The 15,000-nt window shown below is 61.5% G+C and overlaps 1 protein-coding gene across 4 annotated transcripts in view; it reads right to left on the minus strand.

The window, feature by feature from the left end:
• Ptprn2 (protein tyrosine phosphatase receptor type N2) overlaps nt 1-15,000 on the minus strand; it is a 594,518-nt gene that overhangs the window by 77,603 nt on the left and 501,915 nt on the right. For 3 of the 4 annotated variants that reach the window (XM_069997165.1, XM_069997163.1, XM_069997164.1), the window contains exon 13: nt 4,420-4,614. The exons of the other annotated variant lie outside the window; for it this stretch is intronic. In XM_069997165.1, the coding sequence (XP_069853266.1) occupies nt 4,420-4,614 (195 nt within the window). The remainder of the gene's footprint in view (nt 1-4,419; nt 4,615-15,000) is intronic. 4 annotated transcript variants of the gene reach the window in all.

Genomic DNA, 15,000 nt, shown 5'->3' on the forward strand with positions numbered 1-15,000 from the left:
CCCCCTCCTCCTCCCCCCTCCCTCTCTCCTCCCCCTCCCCTATCCTGCTCCCCCTGAAGCTCCTGCTCCCCCTCTCTCCTCCCCCTCCCGCCTCCTACTTCCCCTCTCTCCTCCCCCTCCTGCTCCCCCTCCTACTCCACCTCTCTCCTCCCCCTCCAGCTCCTACTCCCCCCTCCTCCTCCTCCTCTTGCTCCCCATCTCCCCCTCTTTCCTCCCCCTCCTCCTCCCCCTCCTGCTCCCCCTCTCTCCTTCTCCTCCTGCTCCCCCTCCTCCCCCTCTCTCCTCCCCCTCCTGCTCCCCCTCCTTCCCCTCTCTCTTCACAGGTGTGAGAGGTGGCCTAGATGCCCTGAGGAGGAACGTTTACTCCTCTTGATGTGATGAAATCACATGGTACACTAGGAGCTGTGGAGGAGCAGGGTCCTGGGGTCCTGCCTGCCTCGGGTCTGCGGCCGGGCCACGAGCGTGACAGTACGGCAGGTCCGGACCGCAGGGTGGCTTCCCCCTGGCTTTGTGAGACTTCCCACTCTGGTTTAGAAGTAGAATTCAGTAGTCTGGTGCTTTACTTTTTCAGATCCTCATGCTAAAAGGCCAGGTCCGCCCCATGTACTACGGCGCTGCAGTATACGTTGGACAGGGCTGTGTGGCTTTGCTTGGACTTTGCGTAATTCCTGACGTGGCCTGAAGCCTCCCCGTGCAGCTCAAGATGACCGTCGCGTTAGCTGTCCAATAAATGCGAGCGAGGTCAGGCTGGCTGGCCACCTCGGGTCATCCTCCTTGGACCCTTCCCAGGGGCTGAGCCCAGCAGGCACCGGCCGGCCCGCCAGCCACACGGAGCCTTGCTCGACCAAGAAGGGGCTCCTGCACCTGAGTCCTGGGACGGGCTCCCGGGGAAAGATGGTGCCGGCTCCCAGTCCCACCCCCAGGTACATGCCCGGGGACAGTTCGGTGGTTCTGACCACCTGCAAGGCTGGGGGAGAGGAGGAAAATCAGGGCTGAGTGGAAACAAAACCCATTCTTCCTGATTCCAGAGCACCCTGGCTTATCACGTTCCCGGCATCGCCTGCCGGCATCCTGCACACAGAACGCCTGCGCTCTGCTCTGTCCGAGTGACTCACGGCTCAGCACTGCAGGCTGTGTGCCTCAAGGCTCGGAGTCCCAGGGTCTACCTTGCAGCACCTGCTGTTGCAGGGTGCACCCAGAAGCCTGGTGTTGCAGGATGTTGTCGGTGTGAGACCGTGCTCTCCTAGGACTGCTGTGTGGATTAGATTCCTGTGACAGAGCCTGGCGCTGTCCACAGACCTGTGTGGGAGTCTGATTTTGTCCACTTGCGCAGAGTGTTCTGTGGCTCAGACAGCACAACCACGGTGCGTTCGCTTTCCTCAGCTGTCCCACCATGCACGTAGCTGTCAAGACTCGGTTTCTTGAGAAGTGTAGTAGTTTGTGTGGACATGTGTTACCAGACTGCCCCAAGGTCAGTCACGGATGGACACAGCCACCGGCACGTTGGGCCAGTGTGGAGCCTCGGCAGGTAAACAGCAGTGACTTGAACATCACGGACAGCCGCCATGGAAGGAGGAGAATGCACATGTGCTAAGTGAGCTCTGTGAGCATCTGCCCAGGACATCCGGTCTGACTGCCCGCGGCAGCAGGGGGGCATCTTGGGACTCGACTCAGGGTCCAATGGAGGACGAAGGGAGACAAGCAGGGGGAGGACTGAAGACCAGGCTTCGGACGCTCCTCCTTCTCGCGTCCAGCCCTCCGGGTACCCCAGGCTCTCTATACGTCCACGGGGCTCCAGGGTGGTCCTCCCCTGCACTGCAGGCCCAGCGATAGGCTGTGGTCAGTGAGGCCCTGGCCTGCAGTCTGGCCCCAAGCCTCTGCTGCGAGGCTTTGAATAAGCAAGTCATTCTCTTGGTTCTGCAGTCTAATGCCAGCAGCTGCAGTGTTGGTGAGTAATGTAAATCTGTAACAACTGGCAGGTCCCATCACGAGGCCTGGGGAGCATCCTGCACAACCCACTCAGAGCCTGCACAGCGACCATGTCTCCCAACCCACTGTGGAGCCCTGCACTGGAGTTCCCTGCACAGCGATGACGTCTCCCGACCCACTCCGGAGCCCTGCACAGTGACCATGTCTCCTGACCCACTCCAGAGCCCTGCACAGTGATGACGTCTCCTGACCCACTCCAGAGCCCTGCACAGTGACCATGTCTCCTGACCCACTCCGGAGCCCTGCACAGTGATGACGTCTCATGACCCACTCCAGAGCCCTGCACAGTGACCATGTCTCCTGACCCACTCCACAGCCCTGCACAGTGATGACGTCTCCCGACCCACTCTGGAGCCCTGCACAGTGATGACGTCTCCTGACCCACTCCAGAGCCCTGCACAGTGACCATGTCTCCTGACCCACTCCGGAGCCCTGCACAGTGATGACGTCTCCCGACCCACTCCGGAGCCCTGCACAGTGACCATGTCTCCTGACCCACTCCGGAGCCCTGCACAGTGACCATGTCTCCTGACCCACTCCAGAGCCCTGCACAGTGACCATGTCTCCTGACCCACTCCGGAGCCCTGCACAGTGATGACGTCTCCTGACCCACTCCAGAGCCCTGCACAGTGACATCATCTCCTGACCCACTCCGGAGCCCTGCACAGTGACATCATCTCCTGACCCACTCCGGAGCCCTGCACAGTGATGACATCTCCTGACCCACTCCGGAGCCCTGCACAGTGACCATGTCTCCCGACCCACTCCAGAGCCCTGCACAGTGATGACATCTCCTGACCCACTCCAGAGCCCTGCACAGTGACATCATCTCCTGACCCACTCCGGAGCCCTGCACAGTGACATCATCTCCTGACCCACTCCGGAGCCCTGCACAGTGACATCATCTCCTGACCCACTCCGGAGCCCTGCACAGTGACATCATCTCCTGACCCACTCCGGAGCCCTGCACAGTGACATCATCTCCTGACCCACTCCGGAGCCCTGCACAGTGACATCATCTCCTGACCCACTCCAGAGCCCTGCACAGTGACATCATCTCCTGACCCACTCCAGAGCCCTGCACAGTGATGACATCTCCTGACCCACTCGAGCCCTGCACAGTGACCATGTCTCCCGACCTACTCCAGAGCCCTGCACAGTGATGACGTCTCCCGACCCACTCCGGAGCCCTGCACAGTGACCATGTCTCCTGACCCACTCCAGAGCCCTGCACAGAGACATCATCTCCTGACCCACTCCGGAGCCCTGCACAGTGACATCATCTCCTGACCCACTCCGGAGCCTGGCTCTGCCTGCCAGCCCCACATGTCTCTGTGGGGGAACACCGTGCACAAGCCCCACACCGCCCTTGGCCATCGCTGCCCATGAGGCCTGTGGTGTGGAGAGCCTGGCCCGGCCGGCAGGACGCGCTCACCAAAACCAGCCGCTAGTGCTGTCCCCCTCCTCCCCCCTTCTCCCCCCTTTCTCCTCCGGCCAGGCCGTGCACAGGCCTCTGCATGGGGCGGGGCGGCGGTCCAGGAGCCGCGTGCTGTGACCAGCTCTGGCCGCTCTGGCCAGCACAGGGCGGCTCTTCCAGACCCAGACTTGGATGGTGAGTGCACACAGTGGACGGGTGTTCAAACCATACTGAGACACGCGCTCAGACCCCTCGGTGCACACGGACCCCTCGGGTGCACACGGACCCCACGGGTGCACACGGACCCCTCGGGTGCACACGGACCCCACGGGTGCACACGGACCCCTCGGGTGCACACGGACCCCACGGGTGCACACGGACCCCTCGGGTGCACACGGACCCCACGGGTGCACACGGACCCCACGGGTGCACACGGACCCCACGGGTGCACACGGACCCCACGGGTGCGCTTGGACCCCTCGGGTGCACACGGACCCCACGGGTGCACACGGACCCCACGGGTGCACACGGACCCCTCGGGTGCACATGGACCCCTTGGGTGCACACGGACCCCACGGGTGCACACGGACCCCACGGGTGCACACGGACCCCACAGGTGCACACGGACCCCTCCAAGCCCCGCTTGCGGGGCCTCGCGCTGACCTGCTGGCCCAGTGCGCTTACTCGTCAGAGGGCTAAAAAGAAAGGCGCCCACAGCCGGCGCTCACGATGTGCATTCCGCCACTGAACGGGGGAGAAGAGCGGTTCTCACTCCTGAGCCGGTGAAGCTGCGCAGACAAACACGACTCCAGATCCCACCCCAGGCAACCGCCCGCACGGACAAGGACACGGAACGGGAGGACAGCAAGGACAAGCCTCGGGAACCACCGCCGTTCGAGTCAGGGCTCGCGGAGGAGACGGTGCTCTGGGGCTCCTGGGGAGGTCAGCGCGGGCGCTGCCCATCCTTCCCAGAGGGCGTGACTGTTGGACCGGCCGTGTGACGCGGGCCTTACCAGAACCATGTGGCCGGTGGAGATGTCCATGGTGGACTGGACCGGCTCCTCAGACCACGACGAGACGCTGCTTCGTGCGGATGGGCTGGGCATCGACCCCTCGCTGAACTGGGACGAGACGCTGCTGATGCGGGACGCGCGCGGGCCCTCGGGGCGGCCGGACGGCCGGGCGGCCATGCGCTGGCGGCACAGCTCCTGAGGGAGGCAGACGCAGACTCGTGTTTAGCGGCTCTGAGGACGCTGCGTGCAGCCCAGGCCCCCGAGCTCCACCCTTCTCTCTGCTTGTGTGTCCTGAGCCAAGCTCACGTCTACGAGAACTCTCACACCAGCCGCCAGAGCGCCAGGGCGCCGGAGCCGCCAGGTGCCCCTCGGACCATCCGTGCGCAGGGGGGAGGCAAACACTTACCATCTGGTTCTAGAACAAATGGGTATGCACGCACACATGTGTGTGTAGACACACACATACACTCACGTCCACCAAACACACGCCTACATATACACCATCGATTCATGAAAGGGGTTTCTTGGTCCTATTCATGGTCAAATGGAACATTCTAGAATAATGGAACAGGCAGAGGATAGACACGTCTTCCCCCTGCCCCTCTCAAGAATGTAAGCCACGTGGAAGGCCAGGATACTGAAATGCACACAGACCTGCAGTCTGGGTGGGGGAGGGGAGGAGGCAAGAGGAGCACTGTGTTCTAGTTCTTTCTTTCCACAACTTCTACAGGGTCACGTGCCCACAGAGGGAGTCTCAGGACCCTGCTGCGGCGAGCCCTGGTGCTGAGCCCAGAGCGCCTGCCCCTGCCTGACCTGGTGTGGCCATGGCAGACGAACTCTGGCCTTCTTCCTGCGAAGATGTTAACGGCAACCGGCGTCGCAATGCCAGCGGACGGAGACGCCCACGGCACCTGAGCCCTGGCAGCGTGAATCGCCACACCGGATGGCTGCTCATCGGCTGAGCAGCGCGTACGACTTCCACACCCCACCTCCACGGGTGCCACGTGGAGAATCTCAGCTGCGCAGCGCTCCAGGGGCCCGTGTGCGCGTGTGCTCTCTGTCTGTCTGTCTCTGCCTCTTGCTCATTTTCTTCTCCGTGCTCACTAGTGGGGCATCCTTCTGGGGCTGTCCTCCCCCAGAGCCTCAGGGCTGGGCAGAGCAGCTGATGAGTATGATCAAGGGCATCTCAAGGTGACACACAGGGGAAAGCTGAGCCCAAGAGAACAAGGCCAGCTGGGCCGGGAACCTGTGCCAGCGTGAGGGGAGGATGAGCCACGGCCAAAAGAGAGCTTGTTCAAAACAACCCACCTCCTCCGAGAACATCACAAACAAAGCACAGCGAGTGAGCAGGCCCCACGCAGGCGGGGGTTTGAGGAAGTGGGCGCCAGGGACGCGCATCTCAGATTCCCGCTTGGGCTCCGGAGGCGTTACTGGCTCTGCCGCAGCCCCCGTCTGTCTGCCGGGAAGTCCCACACGCACCTGCCCCACAGCCGGCGGAGAGCACAGGCTGCTCCGGGCTCTGGGGACAGGGGCCGACAGGTTTGACATCCACCCGTGAGACCCAGGAAGCGGAACTAGCCTCGTGTCCATCCACCCTGTGGCGTGCCCAGGGAAGACGCACACAAAGCCTGGATTTCTGTCCCTCTCTCCCAGGGGAAATACAGTCCACTGGGAAAGGGCCAAAGAAGGAGCTGGGTTCTGTCTCAGCCACCAACTCTTGGTGTCAACTTGTGCAAACTAGGAAGGTCTCAGCACACGCTTCTCCCACTTTAAACATGGAAATCGGGGCTAGGAATGTGTTTTAGTGGTAGAGGGCTTGCCTACCGTGCATGAAGCCCCAGGTTCCATTCCTCACTACCACATATGCAGAAAAAGCAGAAATGGTGCTATGGCTTAAGTGGTAGAGGACTAGCCTTGAGCAAAAGAAGCTCAGGGACAGCGCCCAGGCCGAGTTCAAGCCCAGGACTGGCAAAAACAAACAAACAAAACATGGAAATCACAGCACCCCCTGACTTCCACCAGTGCCCACAGACCTCTACCAGAGCCCACAGATCTCCACCAGAGCCCACAGACCTCCACCAGAGCCCACAGACACCCACCAGTGCCCACAGACACCCACCAGAGCCCACAGGCCTCCACCAGAGCCCACAGACACCCACCAGAGTCCACAGACACCCACCAGAGCCCACAGACACCCACCAGAGCCCACAGACACCCACCAGAGCCCACAGACACCCACCAGTGCCCACAGACACCCACCAGAGCCCACAGACCTCCACCAGAACCCACAGACACCCACCAGAGCCCACAGACACCCACCAGTGCCCACAGACCTCCACCAGTGCCCACAGACACCCACCAGTGCCCACAGACACCCACCAGAGCCCACAGACACCCACCAGTGCCCACAGACCTCCACCAGAGCCCACAGACACCCAACAGAGCCCACAGACCTCCACCAGTGCCCACAGACCTCCACCAGAGCCCACAGACACCCACCAGAGCCCACAGACACCCACCAGTGCCCACAGACACCCACCAGAGCCCACAGACACCCACCAGAGCCCACAGACACCCACCAGAGCCCACAGACCTCCACCAGTGCCCACAGACACCCACCAGTGCCCACAGACACCCACCAGAGCCCACAGACCTCCACCAGAGCCCACAGACCTCCACCAGAGCCCACAGACACCCACCAGAGCCCACAGACACCCACCAGAGCCCACAGACACCCACCAGAGCCCACAGACACCCACCAGAGCCCACAGACCTCCACCAGAGCCCACAGACACCCACCAGTGCCCACAGACCTCCACCAGAGCCCACAGACACCCACCAGTGCCCACAGACCTCCACCAGTGCCCACAGACCTCCACCAGAGCCCACAGACCTCCACCAGAGCCCACAGACACCCACCAGAGCCCACAGACCTCCACCAGAGCCCACAGACACCCACCAGAGCCCACAGACACCCACCAGAGCCCACAGACACCCACCAGTGCCCACAGACCTCCACCAGAGCCCACAGACACCCACCAGAGCCCACAGACCTCCACCAGAGCCCACAGACCTCCACCAGAGCCCACAGACACCCACCAGTGCCCACAGACCTCCACCAGAGCCCACAGACACCCACCAGAGCCCACAGGCCTCCACCAGTGCCCAGACCTCCACCAGAGCCCACAGACACCCACCAGTGCCCACAGACCTCCACCAGAGCCCACAGACACCCACCAGAGCCCACAGGCCTCCACCAGTGCCCAGACCTCCACCAGAGCCCACAGACACCCACCAGAGCCCATCAGCCTCTAGCCAGTGCACATGGGCCACTCGTCGTGTAGCAGAGGCTGTCAGAGAAGCACACTGGGGTCAGGAGTGGGGGCCTCCACGAGGCTGTAGGGAGACAGCCCTGTCGTGAGGCTCAGAGCCTGCAAAGCTTCCTCAAAGACACAGAGACAACCAGGAGATCCCTGGCAGAGCACTGGGCAGGAGCCCTGGCTCCAGCCGTGACTGTGGGGCGGCCTTGGGCGTGAGCCCTGGCTCCAGCCGTGACTGTGGGGCGGCCTTGGGCGGGTGCCCTGGCTCCAGCCGTGACTGTGGGGCGCCCTTGGGCGGGTGCCGGGCGGAGGCAGGCCCTCTGGTCCCTCAGCTTACTCCTGTGCCTGGTGGCGCAGCGGGAAGAGCAGGGTCCCAAGGTTTAAGCAAGGGGTGTGCCTGGAGGGAGTCAGGCAGCCTCACCCTCCTGTCCTTACTCATTTAGACGCACCAAGCTCCAGCGCACATGTGGTCACCATGGACAGGGGAAATGCCAGGGCCTGACCCCAGTGCCCACGTCCACCTGACCCCAGTGCCTATGATCCCCTGACCCCATTGCCCACATCTACCTGACCCCAGTGCCCACGTCCACCTGACCCCAGTGCCCACGTCCTCCTGACCCCAGTGCCCACGTCCACCTGACCTCCAGTGCCCATGTCCACCTGACCACAGTGCCCACGTACCCCTGGCCCCAGTGCCCACATCCACCTGACCCCAGTACCCACGTCTACCTGACCCCAGTGCCCACGTCCACCTCATTCCAGTGCCCACATCCTCCTGACCCCAGTGCCCACATCCTCCTGACCCCAGTGCCCACGTCCACCTGACCCCAGTGCCCACATCCACCTGACCCCAGTGCCCACGTCCCCCTGACCCCAGTGCCCACATCCACCTGACCCCAGTGCCCACGTCCCCCTGACCCCAGTGCCCACGTCCACCTGGCCCCAGGGTTCATGTCCACCCAGTGCCCACGTCCCCCTGATCCCCAGTGCCCATGTCCACACAATGCCCACGTCCCTCTGATTCCCAGTGCCCACATCCACTCAGTGTTCACGTCTACCTGACCTCCAGTGCCCACATCCACCCAGTGTTCGCGTCTACCTGACCTCCAGTGCCCACATCCACTCAGTGTTCACGTCTACCTGACCTCCAGTGCCCACATCCACCCAGTGTTCGCGTCTACCTGACCTCCAGTGCCCACATCCACCCAGTGTTCGCGTCTACCTGACCTCCAGCTCACATCTATCTGGAGCCATGCACAGAGTATCAGTGTCACTAGGCCATGGAGCTGGTTCTCCCCTGGCCATGGGGCTAGGGGGAGCCTGGCCCCAGCTGAAGCCACGGTGGGTCATGTGTGAGGGATGGCTCTGTGCCAGGGCTGAGCTCACAGACCTGGGCATGGCGGGAGGCAGTCAGGAGTGGGTAGGATGGGAGGACATCTGTGAGGGGAGGAGGTGCGCCCCAGGTGTCCTGTGGGCATCGTGGCCAACGTTCCTGCTGAGCACCTTTGTCCTTGGTGCTCTACACCACAGGCTTCCTTCCGCCAGGTTTGCCTTTCAGTAAGAATCCATGCCAGCTGGATTCGGCAGTGCCGATGCCCGGTCTGGCCAGGACCCTCGTAAACTCACACCTCCTCCCTCCAGGCTGGTCTCCTGCTGGGGCCTGCCTGGGCCTCCGAGCTGCCTGGCCCCCGGTGGCATCCTGGTGTCACCAAGCATTGGTCCTGGGCCTGTGGGAGCAGAGGCCGCCGGCACTGAGCCTGGCGAGCCGGGTGGCCCAGGCCTGCCGCTGCCGTCTGTGATGGGGCGCGGCGCTCTCCCTCCAGGCTTCCATCCCGTCATCCTGATCTGAATCTGGGGACCAGCAGCGTGCCAGCTGTGGCTGAGCGGATGCAGAATGAGATGCGGACGGAGGCCCTGGCGGAGAGCCCCCACCGGGAGGACAGGCCGCAGGCCGCTCCTGCTGCCCTAATGGGGAGGGGACCCCAGCTGCTCCCCGGGGAGGGGAGGGGTCCCCATCTGACGCTGCCAGGGCCTTCTCACACTGGGAACCACAGACTGGTTCTCTGGTCCAGAGGCTGTCTGGACACATGAGAACCTAGGGTACCCTGACACCCTGAGTGGGCAGAGGCCACCCCGAGCCTTCAGTTAGTTGTTTAAAAACAAGTAACACAAAGGCTATGTGCCGCCAGTTTCTGTAACAGACTTGGGCGTTTCAGATCTAAGAAAAGGGCTGTCTACCTCCCATCACCCGGGAGGACACGGGGTGGACAGGGCACAGCTTTGAGAGGCCCGGGCAGGTCTGGAGGCTGCAGTGGGTTTGGATCCATTCTTAGCCACGGGTCTGTGATGAGGGCAGTCAGCTCCATGCAGATCGGAGCCAGAGCCAGGGCTTCCCTGCCACAACGGGACCACGAAACCGCTGCCCCATGCCACCCCACGGGCCAGCTCCTTCACGCTCAGAGGATGACAGCGGGAGGCCCAGCCCCCAGCCCTCGGCCAGGATGAGAGCGGGGAGCACAGGCAGTACTGAAGGGGACAGAGTGGCCCATTCCACGCAGTCAGCATACACGCCCACATGGGCCACACAGCCACACTGGATCTGCCCATCCGTGAGGGACGCAAACCACCACGCGCTTCCTGGGAGGGCCCCGGGAGCTCAGTTCAACACCGAGCTGTGTCTACAACCATTTATCTGAGCAGGGATACTTGATAACGCTAGGTAAACTGTGAGTACGCTCTGAGAGAAATCGAGACCAGCCCAATCACATCCTGAAAAGTCTTCCGTTGATAATCCTGACAGCAACAAACAGCATTTTCAACACCCGAAGTTAAGATTCTGGTTCAGGGTATAAACACATGGAAGTGAGAATCACAGGACACAGAGCCTGAGCTCCTGTTAACCAGATGGAGGCCTGGAATGAAGTGTGAGCTCAGGATGGGTGTGCACAGTGAGTGGAAGTGTGAGCTCGGGAGGGTGTGCACGGTGAGTGGAAGTGTGAGCTCAGGATGGGTGTGCACAGTGACTGGAAGTGTGACTCGGGATGGGTGTGCACAGTGACTGCAAGTGTGACTCGGGATGAGTGTGCACAGTGAGTGGAAGTGTGAGATCAGGATGGGTGTGCACAGTGAGTGGAAGTGTGAGATCAGGATGGCTGCACAGTGAGTGGAAGTGTGAGCTCGGGATGGGTGTGCGCAGTGAGTGGAAGTGTGACTCGGGACAGCTGCACAGTGAGTGGAAATGTGTGCTCGGGATGAGTGTGCACAGTGAGCGGAAGTGTGAGCTCGGGATGGGTGTGCACAGTGAGTGGAAGTGTGAGATCAGGATGGGTGTGCACAGTGAGTGGAAGTGTGAGATCAGGATGGCTGCACAGTGAGTGGAAGTGTGACTCAGGATGGGTGTGCGCAGTGAGTGGAAGTGTGAGCTCGGGAAGAGTGCACAGTGAGCGGAAGTGTGAGCTTGGGATGGGTGTGCGCAGTGAGTGGAAGTGTGAGCTCGGGATGGGTGTGCACAGTGAGTGGAAGTGTGAGCTCGGGATGGGTGTACACACTGAGCGGAAGTGTGAGCTCAGGATGGGTGTGCGCAGTGAGTGGAAGTGTGACTCGGGATGGGTGTGCGCAGTGAGTGGAAGTGTGAGCTCGGGATGGGTGTGCACAGTGAGTGAAGTGTGACTCGGGATGGGTGTACACGGTGAGCGGAAGTGTGAGCTCGATATGGTTGTGCACAGTGAGCGGAAGTGTGAGCTCGGGATGGGTGTGCGCAGTGAGTGGAAGTGTGACTCGGGGTGGGTGTGCATGGTGAGTGGAAGTGTGAGCTCGGGATGGGTGTGCACAGTGAGTGGAAGTGTGAGCTCGGGATGGGTGTGCGCAGTGAGTGGAAGTGTGAGCTCGGGATGGGTGTGCACGGTGAGTGGAAGTGTGAGCTCGGGATGGGTGTGCACAGTGAGTGGAAGTGTGAGCTCGGGATGGGTGTGCACAGTGAGTGGAAGTGTGAGCTCGGGATGGGTGTGCACGGTGAGTGGAAGTGTGACTCAGGATGGGTGTGCGCAGTGAGTGGAAGTGTGACTTGGGATGGGTGTGCACAGTGAGTGGAAGTGTGAGCTCGGGATGGGTGTGCACAGTGAGTGGAAGTGTGACTTGGGATGGGTGTGCATGGTGAGTGGAAGTGTGACTCGGGATGGGTGTGCACAGTGAGTGGAAGTGTGACTCGGGATGGGTGTGCGCAGTGAGTGGAAGTGTGAGCTCTGGATGGGTGTGCGCAGTGAGTGGAAGTGTGAGCTCGGGATGGGTGTGCACAATGAGTGGAAGTGTGACTCGGGATGGGTGTGCACGGTGAGTGGAAGTGTGACTCGGGATGGGTGTGCATGGTGAGTGGAAGTGTGAGCTCGGGATGGGTGTGCGCAGTGAGTGGAAGTGTGACTCGGGATGGGTGTGCACAGTGAGTGGAAGTGTGAGCTCGGGAAGAGTGTGCACAGTGAGTGGAAGTGTGACTCGGGATGGGTGTGCACAGTGAGTGGAAGTGTGACTCGGGATGGGTGTGCGCAGTGAGTGGAAGTGTGAGCTCGGGATGGGTGTGCACAGTGAGTGGAAGTGTGACTCCGGATGGGTGTACATGGTGAGCGGAAGTGTGAGCTCGATATGGTTGTGCACAGTAAGAGGAAGTGTGAGCTCGGGATGGGTGTGCGCAGTGAGTGGAAGTGTGACTCGGGATGGGTGTGCATGGTGAGTGGAAGTGTGAGCTCGATATGGTTGTGCACAGTGAGCGGAAGTGTGAGCTCGGGATGGGTGTGCGCAGTGAGCGGAAGTGTCTCAGGATGGGTGTGCACAGTGAGTGGAAGTGTGACTCGGGATGGGTGTGCACAGTGGGTGGAAGTGTGAGCTCGGGATGGGTGTGCACAGTGAGTGGAAGTGTGAGCTCGGGATGGGTGTGCACAGTGGGTGGAAGTGTGAGCTCGGGATGGGTGTGCACGGTGAGTGGAAGTGTGAGCTCGGGATGGGTGTGCACAGTGAGCGGAAGTGTGAGCTCGGGATGGGTGTGCGCAGTGAGTGGAAGTATGAGCTCGGGATGGGTGTGCACAGTGAGCGGAAGTGTGAGCTCGGGATGGGTGTGCGCAGTGAGTGGAAGTATGACTCAGGATGGGTGTGCACAGTGAGTGGAAGTGTGAGCTCGGATGGGTGTGCACAGTGAGTGGAAGTGTGACTTGGGATGGGTGTGCATGGTGAGTGGAAGTGTGAGCTTGGGATGGGTGTGCACAGTGAGTGGAAGTGTGACTCGGGATGGGTGTGTGCAGAGTGGAAGTGTGACTCGGGATGGGTGTGCGCAGTTAGTGGAAGTGTGAGCTCGGGATGGGTGTGCACAGTGAGTGGAAGTGTGAGCTCGGGATGGGTGTGCGCAGTGAGTGGAAATGTGAGCTCGGGATGGGTGTGCACAGTGAGTGGAAGTGTGACTCGGGATGGGTGTGCACAGTGAGCGGAAGTATGAGCTCGGGATGGGTGTGCATGGTGAGTGGAAGTGTGAGCTCGGGATGGGTGTGCAGTGAGTGGAAGTGTGAGCTCGGGATGGGTGTGCACAGTGAGTGGAAGTGTGACTCGGGATGGGTGTGCATGGTGAGTGGAAGTGTGAGCTCGGGATGGGTGTGCACAGTGAGTGGAAGTGTGAGCTCGGGATGGGTGTGCACAGTGAGTGGAAGTGTGACTCGGGATGGGTGTGCGCAGTGAGTGGAAGTGTGACTTGGGATGGGTGTGCGCAGTGAGTGGAAGTGTGAGCTCGGGATGGGTGTGCGCAGTGAGCGGAAGTGTGAGCTCGGGATGGGTGTGCACAGTGAGTGGAAGTGTGACTCGGGATGGGTGTGCGCAGTGAGTGGAAGTGTGACTTGGGATGGGTGTGCGCAGTGAGTGGAAGTATGAGCTCGGGATGGGTGTGCGCAGTGAGCGGAAGTGTGAGCTCAGGATGGGTGTGCACAGTGAGTGGAAGTGTGACTCGGGATGGGTGTGCACGGTGAGTGGAAGTGTGACTCGGGATGGGTGTGCATGGTGAGTGGAAGTGTGAGCTCGGGATGGGTGTGCGCAGTGAGTGGAAGTGTGACTCGGGATGGGTGTGCACAGTGAGTGGAAGTGTGACTCGGGATGGGTGTGCACAGTGAGTGGAAGTGTGACTCGGGATGGGTGTGCACAGTGAGTGGAAGTGTGACTGGGGATGGGTGTGCACAGTGAGTGGAAGTGTGAGCTCGGGATGGGTGTGCGCAGTGAGTGGAAGTGTGAGCTCGGGATGGCTGCACAGTGAGTGGAAGTGTGAGCTCGGGATGGGTGTGCACAGTGAGTAGAAGTGTGAGCTCAGGATGGCTGCACAGTGAGTAGAAGTGTGACTCGGGATGGGTGTGCACGGTGAGTGGAAGTGTGAGCTCGGGATGGGTGTGCACAGTGAGCGGAAGTGTGACTCGGGATGGGTGTGCGCAGTGAGTGGAAGTGTGACTCGGGATGGGTGTGCGCAGTGAGTGGAAGTGTGACTCGGGATGGGTGTGCGCAGTGAGTGGAAGTGTGAGCTCGGGATGGGTGTGCGCAGTGAGTGGAAGTGTGACTCGGGATGGGTGTGCATGGTGAGTGGAAGTGTGACTCGGGATGGGTGTGCGCAGTGAGTGGAAGTGTGACTCGGGATGGGTGTGCAGTGAGTGGAAGTGTGAGCTCGGGATGGGTGTGCGCAGTGAGTGGAAGTGTGACTCGGGATGGGTGTGCACAGTGAGCGGAAGTGTGACTCGGGATGGGTGTGCGCAGTGAGTGGAAGTGTGGCTCGGGATGGGTGTGCTAGCGGCCCCTCTTTGAGCAAGCACCTTTGCCCGCCCAGGTCTGTGGGGAGCAGTTTCACGTGTCTGGACCCAGGCCTCACCGGAACCTTCCTGCCACTTCATTTGTGAAAGTCAACGCATCCTGAGATGCAGGCGAAGTCTAACAAACCCACGCAGGCTGTGAGCGGGGACAATTCCTCCTCAGCAGGAGGGTGGGGACGCGTAGCCTGGTGCGGGCGTCTGGGGGGGTGGTGACAGCCCTCGGCCAGCAGGTGGGCTCACAGGGAGGGAGGGCAGGTGGCCAAGCGGGTGCTCTGACGCGAGAGGGGCAGGCCCGCCCAGGGCAGCTTCCCAGTGAGACAATGCGAGAGGTCACACTCACACACCCACGCACCGTGCCACTTGCACATGCCCAGGGCCGGCTGGAGAGCGGAGTGCCAGCCCAGGGTCAGTGAGCCCCCCAGGACGGACACACCTGTGTG

Source organism: Dipodomys merriami, unplaced genomic scaffold (assembly GCF_024711535.1).
Source record: "Dipodomys merriami isolate MVZ:Mamm:240054 unplaced genomic scaffold, mDipMer1.0.p SCAF_5, whole genome shotgun sequence".
Lineage (NCBI taxonomy): Eukaryota > Metazoa > Chordata > Mammalia > Rodentia > Heteromyidae > Dipodomys > Dipodomys merriami.